The 12,740-nt window shown below is 44.9% G+C and overlaps 1 protein-coding gene across 1 annotated transcript; it reads right to left on the reverse strand.

Annotated features, from left to right (window-relative positions):
• Positions 1 to 1,202: 1,202 nt before the first annotated feature.
• GABPB2 (GA binding protein transcription factor, beta subunit 2) lies at positions 1,203 to 10,910 on the reverse strand. Its single transcript, XM_009583170.1, has 8 exons — positions 10,803 to 10,910; positions 9,556 to 9,723; positions 9,209 to 9,403; positions 8,672 to 8,822; positions 5,479 to 5,592; positions 3,930 to 4,115; positions 2,301 to 2,434; positions 1,203 to 1,490 (listed from the first exon to the last, which is right to left on the reverse strand). The coding sequence occupies exons 1-8, from the start codon at positions 10,908 to 10,910 to the stop codon at positions 1,203 to 1,205; spliced, it is 1,344 nt and encodes a 447-aa protein (XP_009581465.1).
• Between the last annotated feature and the right edge of the window lie 1,830 nt (positions 10,911 to 12,740).

Here is a 12,740-nt window from a genome sequence, read left to right on the forward strand (position 1 = left end):
GGAGCGGCAAGCCACTCCTCGCCCTTATAACCCTTTTGCGACCATCACAGCTTGCATGATGGTATTTTTCTAAACTTCACTTGTTTATGGTATTTTTCTAAACTTCACTTGATAGTCTTTCATTATCAAGCTCAACGTGATTGTTCGGGGTGCTTCCAATCAGTTCCCTGCTGTCTTGAAACCCATAATCCGCTGTACTAAAAGGATCCCTGCACTAAAAAGGCCTGCAAAGAGTAAAAAAAATACAAACATTTCAGTAACAAGATCAGCTGCTTGTTAGAAAAGGTTTTAGTATCTTTAAAAACTGTTTAGTAAAAAAAAAAGCGACATATGTATCTCCAGAGACAACTCAACTCCCAAGCTGTCTTGCAGCAACCGCCGTATGTATAGTTTTGCATATATAATCAGTTAACGCTACTGTTCAGCGCAGAAGTGTCAAATAGAATATTTGACTAAATATCATAAAATTGAGGAGGAATTTTTTGCGATTCCTTTGTGTAGTTAAGGGGTCTGACGCAGAGCTCCCCCAAACCGTCCCTGAAACAAAGAGGGCGGGCGACGCGTGGTATTCCCTGATAGCGTGAAACGCTCCGGCTGACAGACATCCAGCCCGGCCTTTGCTCTTGCATTGAAGGTCGCCTCAATCAAAAGATGCATAGTTTTGGTAAGAAAAAGAGCACGTAATTCACTTTCTAGCTGAGAGGGGAAATCCCCTCCGCACCTCTGAAGATTTTAAAGCAACACCCGAAGAGACTACTTTTTCTGAAGGTCCAGATCCGGTCACTCGACTTCGCAGAAGGGAGCGAACACCTCAGGTTATTGCCGAGTCTGTTTTCAGTGCTGTAATTTCCAGGCAGCTGAGCGCTAATACCAGCTGCTTTGGCGATGAGGTATTTCTTTTCCACTCCCCAACAATGCAGGTATTGACATCACCAAATAAGCCGTCAGGTTACTCACTGGCTAAAAATTTGTAAAAAAGCTTCCAATCTCTCAAGGTGAAGCTTTAAGAGCACCTTTTGGCACCGCGCTGAAAGCGGAGTTATGCTGCGAGCGGCTGGAGAAGCTTCTACCCCTGGCGATGGGGTGGCTTTGACAACAGCCCTCTGCTCTCAACACCGCTCGCCAACAGCACCTTATTTAACAGAAAAAAAAACAAACAAAAAAGTTATTTTCCTTTACAAAACCCAGTCAATCACCAAGGATTAGGAGGTTACAGTTTCCACAGCAATATCAGTTGGCTGATCCGTTTCCAGTATGGACAGCACGGATTCCTTGACGTCTTCTGAGGTTACCACGAGTGGGTCAACCTCGGCGACCTCTTCGAGCACCGTCACCTCAGCTCCGTTGGGCTGCTGCCTCACCATGGCTGCCAGCTTCAGCCGGTACTCCTCCGCCTCTTGCTCTTTCTTTATGAGCTGGCTGCGATATTCCTGAGCCTTCCGGTTCGCCTCTTGCAACTGCTGCTGTAGCACTTCCCTTTCAACGCTGTCCTACAGAAAACAAAAGTTGAGAGAGCCCACGATGGAGGCCCAACCTGCGACATGAAGGAAACGGGGCGTGCAAGCACTCCAACAGTTACGAGCTACAAAAGCCAAATGCTCTACGGCGGCGCTAGAAACATGCTTGGGTCAAGTTCCGTTCAACTGGCTTGCTCATCACAGGTTACCAGAGGCAACCGGGACACGGAGGCACAAAGCGGCTGGCAGGCGTCCCCGCAGCGTGCAGGGAGGTGGGCTGGGAAGTCATGCGTGATCTCACCGTGATGCATTTCAAAGGTTGGAAGCAGGTGTAACCAAGACGCAAGAAAAATAAAGAGCTATTAGCGCTGAAAAGTTGAGAGGCAATCGAGAAGAACGTTCTTCCTCCCCAACAGAGAGCGATGGGAGAGTCGTTCCTGCTGCTTTATGAAGAGCTGAGACTCGGCTTACTCCCAGCCCGTGTGTTGTGCTCCTACAGGAAATCCTAAATAACCTCAGTAAACGACCACGATTCATCTAAAAACCCTGAGCTACAGCTTCAGCATAGGCAAAACGGCAACAAGTGATTTAGCTGGCTCTTTTCCTCCCACCTATACTCAACTGAGCATCGCTCCTCTCAACTGCTTGCGTGTTCATTGCTAACGCAGGAGCATGTGCGGGAAGAGCAGGGAACCACCCAGCAGAGTTTGTTACAGACATCCCCGGGCTCAGCCGGGCAGGGCGCAGCTCGTTTCTGTTCTGAGATGGCTTTTGACATCCTCAGCACAGCAGAGGAACACGCAGGAGACGGCGGCAATCAAAGTTACAAGCAGGAGTATCTACCTTGTCTTCCTTCGAGTCATCTACATTTTGTTCCACTTTTTGCTTCTTGGCCAGTGGCTTTTCTTCCTCTTCTGCATCATCTCTGTCCTCAATAACAGTCTCTTCTGCAACCTGACCAGCAGGTACAGTTAAAACTGAAAAATTAAAAAGGTGACAAATTATACAGTGCGAGACATGCTTTTGCATAGGTGTTTCCTGAAAGACTTGTCTGAAGTCAGTGCATCAGCGTGGTTCTGGAGAAAGAGAGGAGACCTGTACACCGGCAATGCCGAAGTCTTCCCGGCGAGGAGAGAAACTCTGGACCGGGTTCCCCGTTTTCTTTATTCAGGTCTCTCAAATACTTGAGTATTTCACCACAACGGAGCTGACAGAATCCGAAGTCAAAGATTTGCATCTTAGAAAACATGTGAGGTAAAAACTATCATTCTGATGCCTCAGTAATGCAATTAATAGCCAAGGCAGGCTAAGCAAGAGGAATAGAAAGCTCTTCTCGAAAATTCCCGGTACAGACAGTCCCAGTGGCTAAGCTCTGAATCAGCTTTAAGCGCACGCAAGAGCTGCAAATACTCCAGAGAATAAACACATTTTAAATCTGCAAACATGGGTTTTCACTTTGGGAAGCCAGAAGCAAGAATTCGTCCAACCAAGAAGAGAAACGCACCACGTGAGCTACTGAAGGTAGATCTACCTAAACAGTTCTCCCTTTGTCTTCCTTAGGCTAAGAATGGGTTACAAGCCAGGAATTATTTGCAGTAACTTGGCAAATAATTCTGAATAATTAACAGCTTTAGAAAATTGCTTTTCACTCGTGAAGTCCGTAAACAGACAGAATTGATGTAACCTATCTCACACTGTTAACACTGTATGCACGTTACAGGAGAGCTGCCCTGCTTCCTAATCCTCTTTTTCTGCACCAACATTAATCCAAATAATCGAGTATCCCTAGGACATGCTAAAAGAATTGTCGGTAGTAGACAAGGCTGATGAATTACATCCCTTGAGGAAACAAAAATTCACTGTACGAGCACTCTGGAGCTCTGCCCTGCTTTACTGAACACGATTTACATTTGCCTTGTAAAATCGACAGATTATATTGCCCTAGGCAATATAACTAGTTATAGGAGGAAAAGGTGTATTTAAGCTGATATTAATGGCCTAATACTAAGTTTTACAAGAAGGATGGAGTGATTGCTGAGGATAACAGGTTGCAGTTTCATCGGCCGAGTGATTTACTCCCAGACCGGGAAGTTCGCCACAAGATAAAGGAATCGTCTTTGCCCGGCTGCCAAAGAGACAACGGCTCACTTGGCATTTCTCTTTCTGCAACGTTCTACTAAAGGTGTTTGGTTTTAATGCAAAGACCAAAACATTAAAGCGTAGCAGCGTGAATGTGTATTAAGCTACAAACACGTCGCTGGCAAGCTTTCCCGCTGACGTAAGTCACACAGACATTTTAACCCCTCCTGGAGCCCAGCAGTCAGACAGGGATCTGTGACACCACAGCGCCGACAAGCCAGATCACACCAGCCGCCTGCCCTGCGGGGCTCGACAGCGTTCACAGGCAGCAGTTATTTTTTTCTTTTTGAAGTTAATCCGCAGCGCTGCCTTCCCAGTTCAGCTCCTCCTTACCTTGCTGTCCGTCTTGCACGGTTAGGATAAAGGGCTGGCTGAGGCCGCTGGTGGGGATGGCTGTTTGCAGGCTGCCCAGGGGAACGCCGTCTGTTACAATGGCGATGACGCGCTGCCCTCCGCTGCCAACCACTTGTTGTATGGCAGAATCGACAGAATTTGCTTCCACTATTTCCTCCGTCTTACCTTGAGAAACAAAGTAAGTGCCAAAAAAAAGTCAGCGTTTCCTTCTCTCTTCCTTGAATAGAAACTGAAGCCTAGTGAAAAAGCTCAAGTACACAGCTTGAGACTCCTGGGAGGCCTTCTTATGAAAAACAATCTGGAAATACAGTAAGTCTTAGTAGGGGAAAGAAAATAAAATCCACTACACCTTAGCAAAACGTGTCTTCTAGAGTAAAACCAGCATTTTTTGTGTAAATTTGTAAGCACTAGCATACAAGCATATTAATTAAATTAGAAAGTCTGGAGCTGGAGGCAGCTGTTAAGCAGACCTGGCTCTGCAAAGCTTCCTTCCATGACCCTTCCCCCAGCTCTAACGAAGACAAACCACATGTAGAAAACTCTTTGTGCCTCAAGAGCCCCGTCCACACGAGCACGGCCAAAGCAACCATGAGGAGGCTGTTTAGTTTGGCCGGATGACCGCAGACGGGTTCAACTCCCTGGGACACTTTTTGTGTGACTTAATGGCTCGCGCCAATAATCAGGATTGCAAACCCTCGGCTGCATCCTGCTCCCAGCGTACGCTGCAAGCGCAGGAAACAGAGGGGATCTGACCTGCTACGTGCGCTCTGGGTGCCAAAGAGGAAAACGCTCGAGCACCACAGGTCAAGGAATCAGTGGTGTGGCACCAGCAGCTTAAAGAAGTCAAATTGCTCGTCTCTAGATTCTAGGAAAAACACTTAGCTTTGGGGAAAATAAATGAAAGGAAGGTGAAAGGATTATATAAACTTTAACTTTATCAAATTTCTAAATCTGAAGTTAATTAAAGGTCAAACATGACACTTTACAAACATACCATAAAAGATCATAAAAAAACCCAAACACAAAAAACGCCCAAGCCCTTCTATAAGAAAAAGTTACCAGAGCCTCAAGAGACTCAAAACATTTGTTGACCACCAACGTTTTACAGCAAACTGGGGACAGAAAACATTTCAGACAATTTCCTTCCTAAACAAATATTTAGCTACGTTTATATATTAAAGTAAACCCATGATCTGGAGCACTTTTTTTTTTTTTTTTTCTTTTTTATATAACCGTTAAAGCACGTGAAGAGCAACATACTGTGATGTCCGGGTCAGACATGCTGGTTAATAAAAATTAAGTTACCTCTATTGGTAACAGTTGCTGGTTTTTTAATTAAGTTTGAGCTGGGATTAAATAAATAAATAAACAAAATCAACCCACTGCCTCAGAAATACTTATCATCATCTTTTCCTTACCCTGAAAGAAGGCAAATTCACTTCCACATCTTAAATTTCCTCCGATTTCCTTGCAAGATACTCGCTAGAACTACACAAATTTGAATCAGCATCTGACCGGCTCCCCCTACCTGTGTCTCTGTTTGAGTTGGAAAGCGGTGCCGATACTTCAGCGAGGGCCGCAAGCGTGGCAAGTACGGAGGTCGTTGAATTGGAAAACTGCACCGTAGAGACATGCGAGTCACCTGGTTGGGAAAGATGAGGGCAAACTGAAGGATCTTCAGGACCTGCCGTATCTAAAGTGAATAAAGCAGTCAGAATGCAACAGTTTTGTCATCTAGAGATCAAGACATCAGGTATGAAGTATTTTCTGGGCTCCTAATGGTCAATGAGAAAGGGAGGTGGTACAGATCATTTTTCATGAGAGGTGCCTCTACTAAATGTTAAAAGGGCTTTGATACTACCTTAGAACAGACTGCACCCACTCCGAGTATTTTATGGTAATTTTAACCAAACTTAAAACAAATATTTTATTAAGTTATTTCTGAATCGCGGAACAAAAAGAACAGCAAATGTGAACCGACTTGCTCCAGCTTTATTGTAAGAACTACAGAAAGGCAGGCTGTCTGCCGGGCTACTTGGCATGCCGAGCTTCGATCTGGAGACGTGGACGGCTTTTCAAGATGCAGCCACGCTGCCTGATGACACTCGCAGACGTGCTGGAGTCTGATTGCTGTAATGTTGTGCAGAGCGGTTGCTACGCACATAATTACTTGGCTTCGCGCTGTATTGGAACTTTCAAAAGTTGCAAAACCGAAAGAATATATTAAACTCGTTTGCTATTATGAGTAAATTACAGCACCCAAGTTCTTCCTCAGTTGGGAAAGTCTCCAAGTACAGTCTTCAGCATTACTTCATAGACCAAACGTTTTAGCACAAGCCAGTTAACAGAGGCTTTTGCTCAAATGCAGAAATTGGTTACGTATATCACTTGATTTCAATGTACTGGGCACACAGGTCCTTTCTTCCTCCCCTCTCAGCTTCAGTAACGGAAAGACCACAGTTACTGCACTGGGGTATTGATTTGAATGAGATAAACAAGTCGTCTGGGTTCCAAAAAACAATGTTTCTTCCTCCAATTGACCATAGTAATTCCTATTCAAAGGCAGACTTAATAAGAATGGAACAGGAAATTAACTAAACGGGCGCAAACTCAGTGCATATAACCCACAATTCCTCTTTTAAAAAAAAAAAAAAAAAAAAAAGAGATCCTGTACCTCATTGCCAGCGTAGATAAACAGATTATAAGATACAAAGGAAGTTCATCTAAAGTTCCCCTGCCTTAACCCTTGCAACCTATTTTCTCTCTTTCTCACCGACTCCTGATTTTACAAAGGTTATTGAAGGACTTATTTTCAAAGAACGATACTTTCAAAAGGCGGTGGGCTAGGCACGTGAAAATACCACAGGCCTAGTGACTGTTTTCAGCAGCTTGTAACCAGATTTCTTCAGACCCGCTGAAGAGACTTATTCCCATTTAAAAACTTTTTCAGTAAGGGAAGACATAGGGAATTTAAAAGAGACAAGAACAATTATTAGCTCTAAGTGTCAAATAAGAGATTTTTGTTATAATGAAGGCGCAGTCGCTGATGCCCTCTTGTGGGAAATGAGAAAAAAACTGACGTGGCCTAGAGCAGGAGACACGGGCTATTTTCACGCAGACCAGCAATGATCAGTCCTTGAAGTGTCGTGGGGGGAAAAACCCAGGGTATTTTAGTCCAGTGACACGTGGGCAGTAAGCCACCACCGTGTTGTGGCACTGAAAAAGGCGATTACATTGCAGGATACATGAAGAGAGGTGTGGTGAGAGACGGGAATTTACAAGGCCAGTGCCAAGAGCTCATCTGGAGCGCTGCGGCCGCTCACCCACACACCACGGATGGATTCAAGGGACTCGGGGTGACCAGCTTGCTTAGCCCAGCAAAACAAAGGCAGAGAGGGGACAGGAGCGATTTCCACATCACAGGGATGGAGGCGATGGAAAAAGAAGAATGATTTCAACTAAAGGGCTGCATTCGCACCAGGAGAAGGTCTAAACAGGCTGTGAATGTGTTTAAGCTGGAAATCAGCAGTTTTCTAACAGCCTTTCAGCGGGGCGTCAGTCCCTGACTCCTACCTGGCTTGCAGGCAGAGCCAGATCTGCCTGCAGAGACAGTGACGCTGACCATGGCGAAAGCGTCACCCAGGGTACAAAAATCCCAAGTTTTACACCCCTTTGAGTTTGTGGAATATCCTTGACTGAAGATGTTGTGCGCCAGTCACACTGCATTTTCCTCACAGATGGAACAGGAACACTTGTGGTTGTTTTTCCCCTTCTAAATTAGGATTTGTCAGTGCCTCAAAGCTGCGAGGAGCCCCAAAAGCTTTGAGAGCAAGTCTGGAGCTTTGCTGAAGTCGCTGTGGCCAGGCACAGGCAGAGAGGTCTGGGTCGGACCGCAGAACATCAGTATCTGGGATTTTAAAAGCACTCTCTAGCTAATAAGCAAACATTCACGCATGTGAACAGTCCCACTAACCAAAGAATTACTCACATGCAGAAGTGTTTGCAGGATGAGGCCAAATAGCTTCACAAAACTTGCATTTAGTAGCCTCCTTGAGACTGAAAAGAAACAATGGTTTGGATTTCCCCAAATACAGAAAATTCACTTTAAGAGTTATTATGAAAATTGGAATTACACAAAAAGAATTCGCACTCAGCTTTAAGTTAAAAGTGTCTTCCCCACCAAAATAAGGCTCACAGAACAATGAGGAACCTAATTATTTCCATCTAACATGTGGGACAGAAGAAATAAGGAGTAAGCTACATACCCAACGGACCTGCTTATTCTGCAATTTCCTTACTCAACATTTATATATAGCAAAACATCACTCAACTCTTGAAGCCAGTAAAGAACAAAGCAAACCATTCCCCAACCGCTCCGCAGTGCTCAGGATTTGGCACAGGCAATAATTCTCATTATTCCTCTGTTGCAATCAGCCAAATCCATTTTCTCAAGCTCTGTTGCTTGTAACAGACCTGGAGCAGACCCACAGCTGAGCTCAGCAGAGCTTTGCCACTTCCAGTGGAACCACCTTTATTTACATCAGCTAGAAATCTGCTTTGTAACCTTCAACAGCAAAAATATTCTGGAGTAGGAAGCAGTAGTTGGGTGTGTTTGGCTGTATTTCACTTTTCCTCTGCTAAATGACCATCTGCCCTCTACTGGTAAGCAGTCTTAGGAACTTTTTTCAAGACTTTCCCACTCAAGGTCACACAAACCTTACCTGAGGTTGTTTTGGCGTTTGCTGAAGAGACAAGACTAGCGAGATTGAGAACTTCCCCTGGTGCAAGAATAAATGGTGAAGTGAGAGTCACAGTGTTGGTGATGGGATCCGTTCTCTCTGGATGAGTGTTTACCTGGTTCTGCATTGCTTCCTAGGAAAGAGAGTGGGGTCAGGCATACATTCGTCATGCTTTCTGTGGTATTTAGCATCCTTGAAACATTTTAGAGGCAGATTATTTCTCTCTGCAGCACGTCAGGGACACCAGTGCAAAGACTGTGACAAAACTGCCACCTAAACTTGGCAACTTACACTACAACCGCGCAAGATGCCTGGCAATAAAACCCCATCACCGCTGAGTCCTAGCAGACACACACCGGTTGATCTAGAAATAAAACAAACCTTATCCACCTCCATGTTTCTAGTTCTCTCTGCAAACAGAAAATGATCCCATCGGACACAACAGGATCCCTCTCACTCTCGCGCAGGTACAGCTCTGGGTCAGAGAATTACCAGCAAGTTCCTCCTTCCTCAACCTACCTGTAGCATTACCAGAGTCTCTGGATTGTTCTTGTCCAAAGCAATATCAAAAGCCGATTTATCAAACTTGCTGAAAGCATGGACATCAGCTCCGTATTTGATGAGCAGCTCTACGACGTCTCGGTGGTTGTGCTCTGTCGCCCAGTGCAAAGCGGTCATTTTCAGCATGTCCTTGGCATTTACATCAGCCCCGTTCTGAAAGAAATAAGCATTACTTGTCTGGGCGCTGTCTTCTCTCAATGTCTTAAAGGTGGTGCCTGCACTAGCATTTAAACAGCGACATCAACACTTAACTCCAAGGGCCATTTAGACCAGCCTTAAAGTGGTATCTGATTTACTGTACTTACCCTAATTAGCAGTTCTACAATATGAGTGTGTCCATCAGCTGCAGCCATGTGTAGTGGCGTCCGGTCCACTTTTGTTCGGGCATCTCTGCTAACACCAGCTCGAAGCAGCACTTCTGCTGTCGAATAGTGGCCGTACTGGGCAGCCAGGTGAAGAGGCGACGTCCCAAGCTGCGTGTTAATTTAGAAGAGTTACTGCCGGTTCACAGCAGGAGAGGACAGGCACAGTAATCACCATGTGTGTATCCAGCAGTAATTAGAATGACAAAGCCTCCGGAAGAAATTAATTTAACCTTTTTTTTCTCCACTCAGAAATAGGGGGCCGCACATCCAATGATTTTCCTGATAAACGTAAAACTTTTCAGGGATCTTTATGTTATCTGATAACTTGAAGATCAAACATGCTTTACTTTCTTCACTGTACCACTCGTTTATCCCTGAGCATCACTCTGCTTCTTTTCCAAACCACAGCAGAACAGCTCTGCCATTTCTGTATCATGACAGATAATTTCACTGCTGCTTAGAACAGGGCAGGATTACAACATTACTAGGCTCTGCTACCTCTGATACAGTTAATTCCTTCATCTCACAAATTTATGAATGAACAGGCTGATAAGCTAGGAAGTGAAGACAATTGGTGAGGGAAAATGGCTACCGATGGCTTGTTCGTTATACTCTGGTTCCCTGTTTATCCAACTGTTATTCTTCAGTTTCATTAAAGCTTTTATTTCCTTTCCAACCCAGGATGGGCTGGTTTGTTTTCAGGGTTTTGGGTTTTTTAAGGAAATTAAAAAAAAAAACCCCAAAGATGAGTTTGTTCATTGAGGGAGTTTAAACAATTAAATGCAGCATTCTTGAAAGAACTTCCTGCTGCTGAGAGGTTTAACAGTTCTTCCAATTTTACTTGACTCATCATTTATCTCAGCTGTCGGGAACTGCACTTCTTAATCTGTCTTAAGAAGACAGACTTCTTAAACTGCTGTCTGGGTACTTATGACTGTGCTCCCGTGCTTTAGGCAGAGACCAATCTTTACACAAACGTCAATTCATCTTTGCCTGAAGAAGGTCTTGGTTTTTAAAGTGCTTCATCTGGAATCTGCTCCGCCACAGAAACCCAGAGACGCATTTTCTGCCAATCCACATTCTGGTTTTACTGCTCCAATTTCCATTTGTATCCTTTAGGTTCAGCCCTAAGAGAACACACGCAACCTGTTTCACACAGAAACCCAACGTCTCTTCCTCCGACGTACCCAGTCAGTGGTGAAGGGAGCACCGCTGGCCATCAGCTTTCGCACTTCGTCATCTTCGCCTTTGCGAGCTGCTTCTAGCAACCTCTTCCCTAGGTCCACTAAGGACATCTTTATACATGGGAACAAGTATTTGCCGAAAGCTGCTTTAAAAAGTGGGAGCAAGAAACGGGAAACAAACAAAAAGCAGTGAGGCAGAGACATTTTAAAAGCACTGTACAACTACGGCCCCACATCGTCTTCCCATACAGAACTAGGCCCAACACGATCAATAAACAGGCATAAACATTTATCACATTTTTCAGTTCTGTGCCCTGAAAGATCGACAGAAGGCAGCACAGAGGGTCAGCAACCAGGTCAGACACCACAAGCCACCAGAGCTCCTGCAAAATCCTGCTTACCTCAACAGCGCCTTGCACGGACACAAAGACTTGCCCATGTGGATCCAGTTCCAAGAGCAGAACCTAAAAAAGCAACGGCAAAGCTGTTCGCACTCCTGGCACAAATTCATTTTGATTTTTAAAGCGCTTTAAGAACATGATTTAATCTCCGAGACACTCTCTCTGACCCCAGCACTAGCAACTAAGCATGGGGGAACTATCCCTGTTCTCTGCAGGCAGAGGGTAAAACAAACCTTGGTAACTCCAGTGACTTGTTCAAGGTCATAAAAGGAGCAGAACCCAAAAGCTGTGCTCAACGTACTGCACAACAGTGTCTCTATTGACTCCAAGCTACATAAAGCATAGCATAATTATGGCAATAGCGAACTGTAGCATTTTTCTCAACAATAGGGTTACGCTGGTACGCCAGTCCTATCAAAGACTGACTTTAAAGTCTATCCATTAACTCATGTACAATGTTCAGTAAGCGGCTACAAACGGACGTCTGTGCAAACGGGCACCGTGCCACCCAGCATAACAGTGATTCCAACAGCACTGAGGCCCTCGACTGATTTTTTTCCTTTAATTTCCTTCAATTACAGTTCTATGAAATAGTTGGAAAGCTCCATTTCTTTCTTATTTCTTGTTCTTTCAAAAGAAACATCCCACCTTGTCCTCAGTGACCAACAGAACCAGCTATCAGTAAAGCCAAACAGCAAATCTCACCCCTAAATCTCATCAGGATACACTGCCGACATCGTCTCCCTCCACAAACGCATCACTTCATAAGACTATTTTGAACTTGTAGCTTTTTCCAGGCGTGCAGTTACTACGTGCAACACCTGAGGCTTGGAAGTCAAGAGCCCAGAGCAGTTACTCAGAGTTTACCCTGCAATCAGGACCTTTGATGTATTTATGATGCATGTGTTTGACTACCACAACCCCCCTGCCCTTTAGGACTTTCCAGTTTGGCGGTTTTTTTTCCCCTTTCGCACTTCTTGTGGGACAGAGAATATTTTTTAAATGTTCCTTCTCGTCGCCCACGTCGAAAACACTTGCATGTTTTCCGGGCATGAGTAGTTGCACCGAACTCTGCGTTCACAAAGTTAACCACCAGCTTACGTATTTTTGGAGTTTACCGCTCTGGGTGTGTTTGGAAAAGAAAGGAGAAGCTGGATCGTTAATAAAACACATCAGTTTCTCTTCTCACATTAAACTGAACCTTTGCCACTTATTAATTATTCGGAGGCCTCTCCTTGCATTCCCGCTCTCTTCCCAGCTGGATGCTTTCAGGGAGGATTTAAGTCTGAGGCTCCCTCTCTCTACTTTAAGTTATTTACAGTATTCACAACTTGGACTACTGTTGATAAATTCCTCCACCTCCCCTTTGCTGCATTTCAGAAGTAAAAGGAAAGAGCACGCTTCTCAAAACCCCCAAACCTCCCTCTGAACAGCCAGGGTGAGGTTACCTCTGCAGCCCTGCCTCAAGACCCCCCCCCAAAACTCCTGAGCCCCCCCTTCTTGGTGGAGACAGGAGGCCCTTTCGCCTCTCCTGGTCGAG

This window comes from Fulmarus glacialis, unplaced genomic scaffold (assembly GCF_000690835.1).
Source record: "Fulmarus glacialis isolate BGI_N327 unplaced genomic scaffold, ASM69083v1 scaffold15570, whole genome shotgun sequence".
In the NCBI taxonomy this organism is placed as follows: domain Eukaryota; kingdom Metazoa; phylum Chordata; class Aves; order Procellariiformes; family Procellariidae; genus Fulmarus; species Fulmarus glacialis.